The sequence below is a fragment of the Vombatus ursinus genome, unplaced genomic scaffold, assembly GCF_900497805.2.
Source record: "Vombatus ursinus unplaced genomic scaffold, bare-nosed wombat genome assembly UNPS02010219.1, whole genome shotgun sequence".
NCBI lineage: Eukaryota > Metazoa > Chordata > Mammalia > Diprotodontia > Vombatidae > Vombatus > Vombatus ursinus.
In genome coordinates this window covers 3,822,431-3,839,807 of record NW_020949997.1, presented here as the reverse complement: position 1 = coordinate 3,839,807, position 17,377 = coordinate 3,822,431, and the positions used below count along the sequence as shown (strand labels likewise).

At 37.4% G+C, this 17,377-nt stretch overlaps 1 protein-coding gene across 1 annotated transcript in view; it reads right to left on the bottom strand.

Moving 5' to 3' along the window:
* The window catches only part of INTS9 (integrator complex subunit 9), a 122,561-nt gene that overhangs the window by 39,073 nt on the left and 66,111 nt on the right, over positions 1-17,377 (bottom strand). Inside the window, exons 9-11 of the mRNA XM_027853954.1 lie at positions 12,496-12,607; positions 8,582-8,762; positions 3,055-3,115 (exon numbers count right to left, since the gene is read on the bottom strand). Of these exons, the coding sequence (XP_027709755.1) occupies positions 3,055-3,115; positions 8,582-8,762; positions 12,496-12,607 (354 nt within the window). The remainder of the gene's footprint in view (positions 1-3,054; positions 3,116-8,581; positions 8,763-12,495; positions 12,608-17,377) is intronic.

Below are 17,377 nucleotides of genomic sequence, written 5' to 3'. Positions count from 1 at the left end.
AATTATGAAATGCAAAATGGATAATTTTGATTACATTAAATTGAAAAGTTTTTGCACAAACAAAGCCAATACAACCAAGATTAGGAGGGAAGTAGAAAATTGGGAAAGAATTTTTACAACCAGTGTCTCTGATAAGGGCTTCATTTCTAAAATATATAGAGAATTAAGTCAAATTTATAAGAATACAAGTCATTCCCCAATTTATAAATGGTCAAAGAAAATTAAAGCCATCTATAGTCATATGAAAAAATGCTCTAAATCACTATTGATTAGAGAAATGCAAATCAAAATAACTCTGAGGTACTACATCACACCTATCAGATTGGCCAACATGACAAAACAGGAAAATGATAAATGTTGAAGAAGATGTGGGAAAATTGGAACACTAATGCATTGTTGGTGGAGTTGTGAAATGATCCAACCATTATGGACAGCAATTTGGAACTATCCCCAAAGGGCTCTAAAAACGTGCATACTCTTTAACCCAGAAGTAGCACTTCTAGGGCTGTATGCTAAAGAGATCATACAAATGGGAAAAATGTATAAAAATATTTATAGCATCTCTTTTTGTGGTGGCAAAGAACTGGAAATTGAGGGAATGCCCATCAACTGGGGAATGGCTGAACAAGCTGTGGTATATGAACGTAATGGAATACTACCGTGCTATAAGAAATGATGAGTAGGTAGACTTCAAAAAAACATGGAAAGACTTGTATGGTCTGATGCTGAGTGAAGTGAGCAGAACCAGGAGACCGTTGTACACAGTAACAGCCACACTGTGCGATGACTAACGTTGATAAACTTAGCCCTTCTCAGCAATGCAAGGATCTAAGATATCTCCAAAGGTCTCATGATGGAAAATGCTATCCACATCCAAAGAAAGAACTATGGAGTTTGAATGCAGATCGAAGCATACTATTTGTTATTTTATTTTCTTCTGTTTTGTTTTGTTTTCTCTTTCTTGTGGTTCCTCCTATTGGTTCTAATTCTTCCTTACAACATCACTAATGTGAAAATATGTTTTATAGGAATGTATATGTATAGCCTATATCATACTGCATGCCGTTTTGGGGACGGAGGCAGAAAAGGAGGGGGAGAAAAATTTAAAACTCAAAAGCTTATGGAAGTGATTGTTGATAAATCAAAATAAATTAATTAAAAAAAAAAAGATTTTCCAGCTGACCACCTCTGAGCTATTTGAATAGAGGTTTCATGTCCTAAGACTCCTTCAAGCTAAACAGCCCTATCTCTCTAACCGTTCTTCATATCCTCTCTCACCTAGAAGTGAGCACTTCCCTCCTCTGTACCTTCTTTAGTTCTTCCTGTACCTCTCTGACGGACTTCTATTCCAATTTATATTTTAGTTTTTTACATATGGATCTTACTTCCCTTGCTGGATGATATACTCCTTGAGGGAAGATCATGTCTTCTGCATCACTGTCTCCTATAGTGCATAACACAGTGGCTTGCACACATGGTCATTTAATAAATGTTTGCTGAATGAATGAATGAAAACTACATGATTCCTAGACACTTCTTTATCCTCGCTGTGTTAGTTTGCCAATGTTCTTCTGAAAAGTGTGATAATAAAAGCTATCATCAGTACATCAAAGGGAGCAATGGAACTTTGAGCCTTTTAACTTAAGTCACTATGCTTTGACCCCATTTTTCTCTTTCTTTCTTTCTTTCTTTTTGGTGGAGCAATTGGGGTTCAGTGTCTTGCCCAAAGTCACACAGCTAGTGTCAAGTGTCTGAGGCGGGACTTGAACTAAAGTCCTCCTGACTCCGGGGCTAGTACCCTATCCACTGTGCCACCTAACTGCTCCCATTTTTCTATTTATAAACTGCAGGAACAGAGAATTATATAAAAAGAATAAGGACTGGATTCAAATGTATTTGCAAAAATAAGTAGGTAGAGGAAATCATCAACCACACTAAGATACCGTGATTCACATCTGTAAATTATATTTTACATCTTGATCTGTTGGGCACTTTCACATTTAAGGTACTGAAAATTGCCATACACTTTTTAATACTGTATCTTTCCCGAGTATCATTTCATAAATTCAGTGCATACCAGGACTTGGAAAGAGAAAAGTGTGCTTAAGGTTTATCAGTTATCACAGGCAATATCAAGTAGCTATAATGGAAATATTCTCAGTTTAATGAAAACAGCAATTTGGTGGGGTGCCCTGAGTAAACACTAATGATGTAGGACAACTTAAGCCAAGTAACAAAGGGAAATGGGAAGAGGGGTAGGACAAAGAACTATAAAGTAGAGGGCAAATAGCAAAGAAGAGTCAATTGAACAAGCTGAGAAGGGATACTCAGAAGTTAACAGTAAAAGTAGGATTAGAAGGGGCAGCTACGTGGCTCAGCAGTTATAGCACCAGTCCTTGAGTCAGGAGGACCTGAGTTCAAATCCAGCCTAATGCGCTTATTAGCTGTGTGACCCTGGGCAAGTCACTTAACCCTAATTGCCTTGAAGCAAAAAAACAAAAACAAAAACAAAAAGTAGGATTAGAAATCCTGGTTTCTATAAATAGAACTAAATAGCCTTAATTGCAACTATCAATGGTCTGAAAATGGAATGGATTAATGAGGAAAAATAATGAATCATTAAGACTAGGACAAAAAAATCATTTTTATAGAATTACATTTCAATTCAATTCAACAAATATTTGTAAAATTCTGACTATGTACAAGACACTATGCTGAGGGTTGGAGATACAAAGATAAAAGGGAAACATGCTCTGCCCTCAAGAAGCTTAGCCCCCCCCACCCCGAAAGTAAACAGAAGGCAGTCTGTGGAAGGAGTGAGCATGAATCTTGAACAAAGCTACAAGTGTTAGGAAACAGAAATGAGGAGAGAGTGCATCCCAAATATGTTCAAATGAATGGAAGTTTCATTGTAGTCTTCTATAGAAGACAACAGGATAACGTATGGACGCCCCTTCTCTTTATACAATTCTATAATTTTCATCTGGGTGATAGCCATCTCTACCCAAGAGTAATTATCTACCCTCTGTTTCTTTTCAACCCTTGTTATCTTACCTCTGCGTGAGGAAAAGGGGGTTCTGGGAGATACACCTTGGTCTGTTTGTTGTGACAAAGCCTTTTAAAGAAGAAAAAAAATGAGTTACATGTCAGTGTATTTGATAATACATTCTGTGGTACTGGTTGCCACCTACTGGTGACACTTCAGACAAGAGATTCTCCACCATTTAAAAAATATTTTCTTGACAGTGAATCTTATGTGAACAAAGGCATGGGGGTACTGAGAATCTAGTTTCTTGAAATAAGTCTTTTAAAAAAGTAATACACCTCAAAAATGACCCTCAAAAATAGACAGTTTTGTTCATAATGATTAAAAATAGTTTCTCAATGTGTTGTAGTATCTATAACTAGCTAATGCTATTAATAAATGTTTGTTGACTTGAATAAGCAGTTATTATGGCCAAGGCAGTATGGAAGGTGCTGACTCAGGAAGCAAATCCAACCAACTATTTTTGTTTCTTCTTTTATCAACATGTTAGTCTCTATGACCTTTATTTTGCAGAAAACACGATTTCACCAAAACAAAACTGAAATTACTGACTCCCTCAAGCAAGATTTTAAAAGATATTTTCAAGGACTAAGGTTAGATGAATTTTTTTTTTTGTATTTTAAGAAATAAATTTGACTAGATTTATCACTGGTGCTCATCTGGGTAATGATTCTAAGAAATACAGCAAAACACTAATAGTAGCAGGATATCCAACAATTCTAGTGAATATCATTTTGGGGGAAGGGGTTTTTAATATATACAGGCAAATACATATAATATTTTTAGCCCAAGAAGAGAAAGAAGTTAAGAGGCAGTTGTAGCAGCCTGATTTACACAGGATGGTGTGAAGTGGACAGACCAATGGATGTGGAGTCATAAGACACGGGTCCAAATCCTGCCTGGGACACATTAGCTGTATGACTTTGTGCAAGTCACTTATGGGATCAAAACCTCAGTTTTCTTATTTGAAAAATGGACATGCACAACCTATTCTGGAGTGTCACTGGTAGGAAAAGGCTTTGCAAACCTAAAAGTTCTATGTAAATATGAACTATTATTACATTGCCAGGAAAGATGTTGTATTAAGTTCGTAAGTAAGCAGAGCGGTGAGGAAGCATTAGGTGGTCAGGAGCATTTCTGCTGATTGACCTCCTCACCTACCATGCTTCCTGCTCCCTTCAATATATATTATATGCATCAAATATTTTTTCAGTATCTCCAGCATACAAAGCACTATGTTAGATGATGAGAGAGGTAAAAAGGTAAATAAGGCATTGTTCTTACTCTCAAGGAGCTGACAATCTAGTGCCTCTTGGTGCTCCGAAGCATGCAGGGATCTGTAGGGAATATGGGATAGTTTTCCTCCCAGTGACTAAGTGTTTAGTTAGTTCCCTTTGGGGATGTGAAAGAGCTACCTCTGCCCTGAAGCAGATAAAAAATTCATCAGCTGGATAAGTCAAAAGATGTCACAAATTCTTAAGAGCTAAAAGAAGGAAAGAATGTTTTATGAAAGGGCACATGAGTGGAGGTCATGAGCGATTTCTAAGGTCTCTTCCAGCTGTAAATCAATGATTCTGAGAAGCACCTAGTGCTCCCTTCCTATGCCATTATTTGGCTACTACTACTATTACTACTAAGCAGCATTTATACAGCACTTTAAGGTTTATAAAGCACTTTGCAAATTTTGTCTCATTTTAACCTCATAACAACTCTGGGAGGTAGATACTATTATTATCCTTTTACAGATGAGGAAACTGAGGCACACAAAGATCAAGCAACGTATCCAGATTCAGAGCTAGTAAAGGTGTCTGAGGCAGGATTTCAACTCAGCTTCACGCCCCACACTCTTATCTAAACACTCTGCTATTTACCTGCTTCTTATAAGATCAGGAAATAATATGTTATGTTGAACTCACTAGAAGAGATAGTTCTTGCATCAGGAGATGATGAAATGAAAGACTGTGAAAATAAGGAGTCTAAAAATGCTGGCTATCCTTTAGCAAGAAAAAAAAGGACCACGTGAAGATACTTCTCTTGATCTGATGCTTGTCCATGTGTAATATTTACCAGATTTATTCGGTTTCTTTCTTACTGATATCTGCAAGGTAATTTTTGGGGAAGGAAGAAGGTGGTTGTTCAGGTATCTAGAATGGTGGGTGGGAAGGTTAATCAGCAAAAATAGTCATAGACCACATAGTGCTTCCTCACCATTCTGCCACCCATGGTACTGAGAACCTCTGAGAACCTTACCCATATTTTCTCAAATCAAATCTACTGATTTGCTCAAAATCATACAGCAATCACTGGTTAATCACTAATTAAAATCTGGAGCTAACATCTCTCCATGTTTCAAAAGCAGTTTCTTTCTATTTAGGCATGATGGCTTTAGCTACATGTTAGTTTTTTCTCTGTTGGGGAATGGAATTTTCTGATTCTCTTCTTTTACCAAACCTACTGGAAGATTTTTTTTTCTCTTGAAAATGTTTTTACTAGTTACATCTCCTTTCCAGCTTTGTCATTTCTAATCTTTCCCCAATCCAGTTATATTTCTTTATGTTTATCTTCGTTTTCTGGACTATAAGTTTCTTTTTGTGGTTTCCCACCTGAGAAGAGAGAAGAATAATGTAAGGAGAGGGAATACTAAATTGTTAGTATTAATAGAAAAGGGGTTACTTACACTGATTAATTTATTTCCTTTCAAGTTTTAGGAATGTGACTTAAATAAAACACTTTGGATAAGGATAATGCCTTGGCAGATGCCAAGACCCAGGCCCACTACTTTCACTTACACAAAGCACTGAAAATACCTGAACAACCACCTTCTGTACTATGACCAGGTTCTCAGGGAAGGTGGAAGGAGTGAGAATAAGATAAGGATGGGGATGGATAAAAAGCAATGGAGAAGCGAACTACCTAAGTCTTCCCTTCCTTCAACCCACACAATTAACTCTTCCCATACCCTGATGAAAGTAAAGTACATTCAACTTAGAGGAGCCATGGATGTTGTTTCAAAGTAGAAACAAAAGTTGGTGTGAATGGACCAGATCATGGATTCTTACTCTGAGATACATGAACTTTTAAAAAATTTAATATTTTGATAATTGTATTTCAATATAATTAGTTTTCTTTGCAATCCTATTTACCTTATTGTATAAATTTTTAAGCCTCAAAGGCTTCCTGAGACTGCCAAAACAACTGATGATACAAAAAGGGTTAAGAACCTTGGACTAGATAGATGATTTTGAACATTTCTCTGGTACTAACATACTGTGATTATGGAAGAAATTTTTTTCTTGACTTTTTCCACCCTGAAATGCATACATGTAAAAAAGCAGTTTCTTTCTGTAGTGTAAACTTCATTTGGGGGTATGTGGTGATATGCACTGAATTCAACTGAATTTGATAAGCATTGATTAAGCAACTATTATGTAAATAGGAGGTGGAAAACTTGGGGAGAAAAGCAAAATGAATGAAGTCAAGGTCCAATGACAAAATTCAATTACATTAAGAGGATGACAAATTTTATCAGGCTCATGGCAATAATAGGAAGAACCTCCTAGAAAGGAATTCTAAGAGGCAAACAATTCAAGTCTTGGATATTGCTGAAGAAGGAAAGCTCTGCATATTCAGGAACAAACTATACAATTATAAAAAGAAACCAAGTTGGCTGAATCCAGAGTTCTCTACAGAACAGCAGAACAAAAGGAAAAAGGAAAAAAGCATAAAAAGGGGAAATTAGGGCAGAAAACTAAAGAGGAATATAAAAAAAAACCATGACTATGTAGCAGCAAGATTACAAATGGTAAGGCTGTCAAGGCAATGAAACTATTAAAGATGGAAGAAACAATAAATATCTTAAAATATATTTCTGGGAAGAACCAGAGAAAACTGCATTCTCTGATAAAGTGAGGGAAAACTAACAAGAAAAGTAAAATAAGAGGGTTGGATTAAATGATTGCGAAGCTTCTAGTTCTGTGTTTTAAGATCTAAGATTGCAGAAAGACAAAGGCTTTTGGTGTCTTCTTTTTCTCTTTTCAGAAAAAAGGAGAGCAGGTTTCAATTTTGACAAAAGGAAAGAAAGAACAACATAATCAGAAAAGGACACAATGCTCAATTATACCCATATATCTATTAAAAAAAGAAAATGGTATGATGGTTTGCAAATGGTACATGCAAATGTAAGTTGCAGCAAATCTTCAGCAAATGCTTTGTTATTTAATAAGGGAAATTCTTCCAATATAGATAATTCTATAGACACACACTTGGCACACTCAAACATTACAAGGACAGGAGTAGGGGACCTCTAGTTCTGAGCATGGTTTAATCCATCCTACTAACTGAGTAAACACCAATAAATGACTCCCATCACAAGTAAAGTGTATCATGGTTAAAAAAGGCTTTAACAAACACAATAATTTTTTAATTAGAATTTCTCAGTAAAATAATAATCAATTTTCCTTATTTTTTTCAAGCAGGAAACTTAGGTTTTCCTTTTTCAGAAAATGAGAGAGACCTTAAAAAAACCACTTGTTATTCAGAAATTAAAATAATTTTTATAACAAATTGTGGTAATATTTACCCCTTTAAAAATAAAAATGGCTGCTTTTCTTCCTCACAAAAGTAGTAGCAACAAATGAGTTGTCTGCCTTTAATATTGTAGGATCATAGATTTTGAGCTGAAAGGACTTTGGAGCAATCTAGTCTGATCCTTTTATTTTACAGAACGGGAATTGAAGCAAGGTTCTCAGGGGCAGAGCCAAGATTTGAATTGAGGCCTTCTGACTACCAAATCAGTCACTCTTTCTAGGCTACCACATTGCAACTTACCTGTCTTCCTCTAACTTTCCTTTTTCTGTCTTCATCTCTGTGTGCATTTGCCTTAACTATCATCACTGTATCCTATTTTTTTCTTTTCTTTCCTTTATTTTTCTCCATGATAAAAATAATTAATCTAACAATTTAAGTATATTTTTTTCCTATTAATAGCATTTGTTGAAAAATATTAATTTTCTCATTCTCAAAAGGAAGAAGAGTAAAACATTTTGCATTTTTCTTTCTTTAAAAAAAAAAAAAAGGACCTCTAAATCCCATTTGCTTGTTTGTTTCTACAAAGATATATTTTCCTGGTGGCTAAATGTTATAAGTTCTAAGCAACATGAAAAAGCCTATTTATAGTTGATAGTGATGATCCTGCCATCTTTAGAGAAAAAACTAAATCACACTGTTTTTTATTTAGATGGTTTCTGAAATAATTTTTCAGGTGATCAGTAACTTGAAGCTCTCTACAAGTGTAAATGAATTTAGTTGCGAGATTTGCCAATTTTGTTAGGGGTGGCTCAGTCACTACTGGTCAAATGTTAACATGGTTGTTTGTATTGTTAGACATGAATACACTAAGCATTTGCCCTCAAGGGAGTGGCCCTATAGCCAAGTTAATACCTCACATTTGCCTGGGAGAAACTTTGCCTTTTTAAAAATCCATTCTCCCTAAGAGATAGGTACCAACCCATAAGGAGGATGAATAATGACACATACCATTCAGCAAAAATCTGGGCAAACTCAAGTGAGCTGTTGGCAACAGGAGAGATGAAGTAGAAAGGGATGTTTGAAAGGCCGGCTGAGTCGATGTACTGATAGAGGCATTCCAAGAGGTCATAGATCACTCCAGATGGGTAGCAGGGGACCAGTACATTACCACCATTCCGCACTGTCAGAGCTAGAAGGAATGAAGGTAAAAAGAAAAATGTAAAAAAGAATCAAAGGTCTATTTTTGAAAAGGGGCACTATGAAATGCATCTAAGTAATACTCATCTTCTTTTCATTTTCTTCCTCTTATTTTTATAAATCACTTCATATGCCCTAACAACTTCCCACTTCTTATACAACAATCAATTCTCTTCTGTCCTTCACAATCCTCTGCCAGGCTCATTCAGGCCTAAAGATCAAAACAAACTCAGAGTGGATTTCTACTTCATTTATTCATCTTCCTTTCAGACTTCTATCATACTAAAGGTGGGAAACAATAGCACAAATAAGACAAAAGCAGGAGATATCCCCTGAATTATTTATATGCTCAATTCTTGACTATTTGCATAAATACAATCCATTCTGACAGGGAATCACTGAATTTAAGAGGAGTGATGTGGCCAGACCTGAACTTTAGGAAAATCACTTTGGCAGCTATGTGTAGGAGGGGTTGCAGAAGGGAAAAAAACTTCAGGTAGAGAAACCAATTGGGAAATTATCACAATAATCCACGTAAGAGGAGATGTGGGTCTAAATATGAACTAGGACGATGGCCATATGGGTAGAGAGAAGGGGAGATGCAAGAGAAGAAGCAGTGATAGAAATGACAAGATTTGGTAAGTGACTAGATTTGTAGGGTAGGAGGAGAAAAGGGCGCTAAAGTTGGGTTGGAATTGTTATAATTAAGAAGAAGGGTAGACGGGAGAGAATATGCATTTATTAAGTAGTTGAGTGCCTACTAAGACTGAGGAAGCTAAAGCTAAAAAAGGAAAAAAAAAAAGGTCTAAGAAAGAAAAAGTTACCAATACCCTCCAGAAATGACCATCTAGTTGTACATATGCAAAGAGAATAAATAGCATATAAGAAGTATATCATGTTACTTCTTTGTTCAATAATTACAACAGTTTCCTGTTGCCTAACTTAGTAAGGTTCAACTCCTCTGTCTGGTTTATTTCTTCAATGAGTTCAGTGCCTGGCTCACAGTCTTTCTCTCCTCCCTAATTCCTGCCTTCATATTAGGGGACTTCAACATACATATTAATACTCCTTCAAACACCCTAACCTTCCAGTTGCTCAATTTCCTCATTTCCCATGACTTTTTCCTCTCCACATTCAGCTATATTCAGAGATGGTAACCCACAAATATTCCACTTCCATGTTCATGGACTCTGAAATTATTTTACCTGATCATAATTGGTTGTCATTTCATCTTTGCCTCTGCCTTGCAACCCTAAAACCTGTTCTTTGCCCTTGCCATAACCTCTAATCCCACCACTCCTTAGTTCTTATTTCTTTGCCCCCTAATACTATTGCTGATTTTACCTTGTCAAATTTCAGAGATGGATTACTTTCAACATCAATTGTCTTCGCTCCTACTAATATGTTGCTGAATGAAGCTGGAGAAAATCATAAAATTATACTGATCCGGTACATTACAAATTTATGTTATATAAGTCTAACTAGGACACTGCTACTACAAGGCAATCCTTTTATACCTCCCTAAGTGACTCACTATCCTATACCACAGCAGTTTTCCAAACCTCTTCATCCCTCCTGAAACTTCTCATGGCTCCCCTTCCCCACACCCTCTCAGCGGAAAACAAACTGGAACTGTTTGCCAAGAGCTCCTTCTTCTCCCCTCGTCATCATACACACACACACACACACACACACACACACACACACAAATACTCAGATGCATTCTACACTATCTCCTCCATTACTCACACCTCAAATGAAGAGGTGACCCTTTACCTTTCCAAGACAAACACATCTACACACACAAGTGACTCCATTTTATTCTGTTTTCTCCAGCAGATCGTTGCCTCCATCATCCTCACTTTGTCACTTATCTTCAGTCTCTCCCAATCTATTGGTTTCTTCCTTGCTGCCTACAAACATGCCCATATCTCTCTCATCCTCAATCCCCCCCCAAAAAACAACCCTTATTTGTTCTTACTGCAAGCCCCCACACTGTACCCTTCCTTCTTCCTAAATTCCCTATTATTGGTAAGGGCACCCCCATCCTCCTAGTCATTCAGGCTCACAACTTAGGAGTCATACTTGCCCCCCTTTTTTAATTTCCCCAAATCCAATTGATGGTAAAGTTCTGTCAATTTTATCTATGTTGCATCTCTCTATAGATGGTCCCTTCTCTCTGATGCTGCCACCTGTCCAAGTCCTCATTATCTCCTCCTGGACTACTGCAATAGCCTGCTGATTGATTTCCCTGACTAAAGTCTTTCCCCACTCCATTCTATCCTCTACTCAGATGTCAAACTGATTTTCCTAAAGCAAAGTTCTGAACATATCATCCTCCCTGTTCTGTTAGGTAAGTACTGGCTAAGAGCTACATGGTCCACAGTGATTAGAGGGGATAATTGGAATTTTGGAAAGCACTTAGAAGCAAATGTAACAGAATTTTATTTTCAATTCCCCTCCCAGAGGTAATATTGCTAAGTTCCAATGGATAAACTATCTGGGCTGCTTACTTTCTGGAAACGAACCTAATATCTCTATCAGATACTGTTAGGTTTTATAGATTTTTTTTTTAGTTACAAAAAAAATCAAATTCCTTCTAGGTAGTAAATACAATGTAATGCTCTATTGGTTACTCAAACCACAGACACAGACACACACACACACACACACACACACACACACACACAATTTTTTAAAAAATCACTTTAAATATACTATTGTCATGATTTCAGGCGTAATATTACTCCACATAGGCTACAGTTTGCTAAAGTCCTGTAGAGCAGACTTCTCATTCCCCACCTTCTATACCCCTCAAATCCAATTAAAAAAGCCTCCCACAAGAATAAATAGTAATTCTTTATTATTTATACAAATGGACAACAATGGCAGAATTTGTTAAAGAAAATGCTAAATATTCTACCTCCAGACCCGTAGTCTGGACCAGCAAGTTGGGCTGGTGGGGAGATGAAGGCTAGAGGACAGAATTAAGTACAGTGGATAAATATCTTTTCCAAAATGCAAAAGGATATGATACAGGAAACACTGGACTAAGAGGAAGGAGTTAACTATAGAGGTATATTTATACTACTTCTAGTACAGTCCTCAGATTCATCACTCAGAGAAGTCATCCTCACCAACTGCCAAACAAATGCCACCCACAGGACAGGAAACCCAGCTGAAGCAGTGAGGCACCCTGAGAGATAGGAGGCAGTGGTTATGTCAGGCAAGCTAAACAACCACCACTATCACAACTATCTCCCCTTACACCTTGACAGGGACAGCCCAGGTTAGTGAGGGGGGCAAGCTTTGAGGGGTAACAATGTCTCTGGTCCAGTGCCCACAGACCTCATCCTGGGAAGCAGCCTCTGCAGAAATGCAGCATAGCAACTGCTCCTACAGGGGCCTTAGCCCCAACCACTGAAGACCCAGAACAGAAAGTTGTGATTAAAGTCCTTGGAAGTACCAAATGGTTCAACATCTCTTACAATTTCATCAGTGGAAATAACATTAAAGAAAGGGATTAACATCTGTTTGCAGCTGGCACCTTAAGAACCACGGGCATTTTCCATTTGACTTGGAGTTCAGCCCTTCCATTTTTCATTTGTACCTCTAGTACTTAGCGCAGTGCTTTGGATACAGTAAGAGTTTAACAAATGTTTCATTTGCTCATTCCTTCAAGTATTTAAAAACATCTATCCTGAGATTTTTTCATGGCTACATACCCAAATTGCTGCAAAATTCTCCTACCATGCCATCAGGATTTGCTGTTGGAATCTGGGTGAGTCCTGTCAGAATGAGGACATCACTGTTTTTGAGAGAGGCTTGGTCCATGGGCTGAAAGAGACCAAAGAAAAGTAAATTAAGGGATTTTAACAAAGAATTTTTTACATGCAAAAAAGAAGTAGAAAGAGAAAGAAAAGTTAGGTTAAGAGATAAAGAGGTTCCAATAAAAGAGAAACAGCTTAAAACCATCTCAGGGATGCTAAAGGCAGAATGATGACCTAGCAAATAGGATTCTCTATAAAAATGCCAATTTTGTCTCAGAGAATGAGGAGGCTCTTTTCCTTTCCATGGTTAACCTCCTACTTCTTGCCTACATTAGGACCAATGCTTCTCCAGTCATCTCCTCCTTTTTCAAAGTCAATCTTTATTCTACTGGCTAACTTTTTTCATATTTCCCATCTCTGTGTCTTTGTATTTGTTGTCCCCCAGGCCTTGGAATTCCCTCTCCTCCTACCATCAGTTCCTTAATATCCCTAGTATTTTTCAGCGCTCAAATCAAGTGCCTCCCACATGAAGCCTTTCTTCATCCCACTTCTCATTGCATTGTAATTATTTTGTATATCCTTATATACACACATGCTTAATTTCCCAAAAGAATTTAACATTCCTGAGGGAAGGAACTGTTTCATTTTTGTCTTTTTATACCTGGCACCTAGCACAATGCCGTACACATAGTAGATACTTAATGAATACTTGTCAAAGTTCTCAAGAACAGTTGACACCTGCTTACTCCACTACTTGAATATCTGCTTGCTCCTACAATGCTTACAAGATGACTTTTGTCTTCACTCTCAAAGGTCAACCAAATCCAAGAGACTTTTCTCAGTCTTCATCCTCTTTGACCCTTCTATCACATTTAATAATGTAATACTGACGTTGATAATATCCTTCCCTTCTTAAATCTTTCACTTTCTGTGGCTTTTGTTATATTCTACTTTCCTAGGTTTTTGCTTACCATCTTTCTATAAAGTTATTATGGGGGCTGCGCTAGGTGGCGCAGTGGATACAGCACCAGCCTTGAAGGCAGAAGGACCTGAGTTCAAATCCGGCCTCAGACCAAACACTTGACACTTACTAGCTGTGTGACCCTGGGCAAGTCACTTAACCCCAATTGCCTAAATAAATAAATAAAAATAAAAAATACAAAGTTATTATGACAGACTTTGTCAAATACATTTCTGACACAAGTTGTCCCTTCAAAAGTATGCTTTTCTCCCCATCTTCTGTCTTTATGTGGATGGCTGAAAAGTGGAATAATTTCCTTGAGCATTAAAACTGGAGTGTCGAGAGTCCTTCTATATGTGGTGTGAGGTAAATGGTGGTGACTGACTGGTCTCAGTCCTGGTAGTAAGGCGCCAAACTCCAATATGGATGCCAATTGCAGGAACCTAGATCACTCTCAGGACAGTATGACTGGTTCTCTTATGCTTGGTTCCAATGAAGCCAAGTTCCCTAGATAAGGCTTTGAAATGACCATATTAGTGCCTTGTTTGGGCAAGGCTGATCTGTATATATACAAATGGGCCTATGGCTCTAGATAAACATTAAATATATATTTATATCATATTTATATATTTATATATATATATATAACATGCATACATATATATATGTATATAACATACATTAAACATATATTTCCACACCATACAGAGAGGGAAAAGAAGGCAAAGGAGAAGTCTGGTGTGAAAAAGTATCAGCTAATGGCGATGGAGTGAGTGGCAAAGGAAGAACAGAAATGACAACACTAAACCTCTTGTTATGACAGGAAACAGATGACAAGAGGTAAACTTGGAACCTGAAAACAACATTAACCTTCCCAGTTTTAGCCTGTAGTATTACCTTCCTATGAAAATTAAATGCCTGCAAGCAATGAATAAAGAGATAAATGCTAAGACAGCGATAAAATAACACTTTCTTGCATGGTGATAACATATATGATTAGATCATACCAGACATGCATAATTTCAGCTTCCATAACATTGAAACATCTGATTTCCGGTGTTGATATAAAGAATGAGGCTTACAAAAAAATGGCTTTTAATGCCACTGTCCAAACCAAGCTGTTACTTCAAATTCTCCACTCTAGCACCAAAAGCAAACGGTCATATTAGTGGTATCAAATGAACATTCACCAAGGGCTTCACACAGGAACATTTTATGGAAATACCCATGTGAAAAGGAAAATCTATTTTTAGGTGCAGGACCATTGCATAAAATTACCTAACAGTTCATCACAACACAGCACCAATCAATCCCCAAATGTTGAGGCACTGTTAAGGACATTGTAGAAGGTGAAATACTTGTACATTCTCCCTTATAATTGCCATGGGAAGTCCTTCTAATATAGGGAAGCTTTCCTCATTTCATTCTGCTATTGCACAAACATTAGTGGAATATTCTGGCTGTCTGCCTGTCATCCCTCATTTTCTTCTAGCTTGGGCAAAGCTGAGGATACATTTCCATAGATGGGTTGTTATGCAGAAACTATTTTTCCATTTTTTCCAGCTTATAGTAACTTCCCTCTCCAATACATTCTCCACAAAGCCACCAAATTAATATTCCTAAAACACTGATCTGACCATGTCACCTACCTACTAAAAAATCTTCAGTGGCTCCCTATTTCCTCTAGGATCAGCTATAAATATCAGGTTGGCATTTAAAGTCTCTATAATCTGGTTCCCATTTACCTTTTCAGCCTTATTTCATATATCCCCACCCTTCACATGTTTGACACTCCAGCAAAACTGGCCAGCTAGCTATTCCCCATACACATCAATCACTTTGTACAAGTGGTCCCCTATGTGTGCAATGCACTCATTCTTCATCTCTGCTTCACAGAATCCTTAGCTTCCTTTAAAGAACAGCTTATATACTATCTCCTTTGAGGCCATTCCCAATTTGCCAAATCATGAGCATCCTCTCCCTCCTGAAATTACTTTTGAATTCTTGCTGGACCTAGTAGTCAGAGGACATGGACTCAGATCCCAGTGCTGCTTCTTACTACCTTTGTGACCCTGGAGAAATCTCTGGGCCTAATTTTCCTCATCTAAAACATGGGGATTGTACTAAGTGATCTCCAAAGTCCCTTTCAGATTTAAATATATGATCCTGTGATGCTACTTTGTATTTATCTGTGTTACACATTGTAAAGCCCCAGTAGAATGAATGGTCTTCAAGGGTAGGGGCTGTTTCATTTTTTGGTGTCTGTGGAGAATGGATTGGAGAGGGAAGTTACTATAAGCTGGAAAAAAATGGAAAAATGGTTTCTGCATTAACAATCCATCTATGGAAATGTATCCATTTGTATGAATACAGATCAGTCTTGCCCAATGTGTATTACTAGTGACTAGTAAGCAATTAATAAATATTTGGTAAATTTCCTGCAGCACTCTTCTCTTGGCTTCTGTAAATGCTATTGTTGTTGTTCAGTTGTTTCAGTTGTGTCTGACTCTTCGTGACCCCATTTGGGGTTTTCTTGGCAAAGATACTGCAGTGGTTTGCCATTTCCTTCTCCAGTTCTTTTTTACAGATGAGGAAACTGAGACAAACAAGGTTAAGTGAGTTGCCCAGGGTCACACAGCTATTAAGTGTTTGAGGCCAAATTTGAACCCAGGTCTCCCTGACTCCAGGGCCTGCGCTCTATCCATTGTGCCACCTGGCTGCCCATAAACACTGCTTTTCTGATGATTCTCCAATTCTAGCCATTCTTTCATTTCCATTGATATCACCTTATCGTCCTCCCTAACTAGGGGCATTACACAACATACAGTTCTGCCTTTACAAAATTTCTCAAGAGCTTTTCCATGGCTTCACCTATTAACTCTATGCTGGTGACTCTAAAATCTATTGTTTTAGGTCTGTTTTCACAGTAATCTCCAGATTACTATCTTTACTTGCCAATGATATACTTTGATTTGGATTATTCATTATCACATTAGAGTGAACAACCAAACTCACCATCTTCTCTTCCTAATAATCTCTATCTCAATGTTTCTCTTTTTTGTCAATACACCTATTCATCTTTGACTCATTTTTCTCTTTCTTATACTTAGTCAACAAGTTCTCATACTTTTTCCATTGAAGTACATATAATAATTTTCTCTACACTGTTACTGCCACTGCCCCAGTCTGGATCCTTTTCACATGATGCCAGCTTACTTCAACAGCCGCCTATACCTGGTTTGTACTTAGGCTTTAACCCCACCAATCCATATTGCATATTACTCCCAAATTACCTTCTGAAAGTACAAATTTCAGTATATAAATCCCCCCTTCTATAAAAGCTTAAAAGGCTAGTTGTTTTCAACCACATGAAATTGAACCTCTTCTGCCTGGCTTTCAAAGCCCTTTCTAGAGCAGATTAAGGACTGTTTGCCACCAGAGAGACTGCAATGTTGGAATCAGAAACACCACCTTTGAGAATTGCAGACAAACTCTCAGCAACCTTTGTCACTTCTTTTTAGACCACTTCATTTTAGCAGGGATTGTCTGGATTTCTGGAGGCACTGGCAGTTCTCAAAACAGATGTCAACAGCAGCAACTGTAAAACGTTGCAGAAATATTCACTAAAACATGATAAACTGAGGAAGGGTGCTAATGAAGCTGGGTGTTATCTTTGCTTGAAAACTTTCTAAAAGGAAAAATATATCCAAAGATGAAATGAGATAATATGTGTCAAGTACTTTGCAATCCTTTAAGTACTATATAAGCTCATCACCAGGAAATTTGTCATCAAGGAGAATGCATCATCTTTGATACTCATACCTCATCAGTACTTTCAGTTATCTCTGCCCATGGAGGTGGGAGCAAAAAACTCCC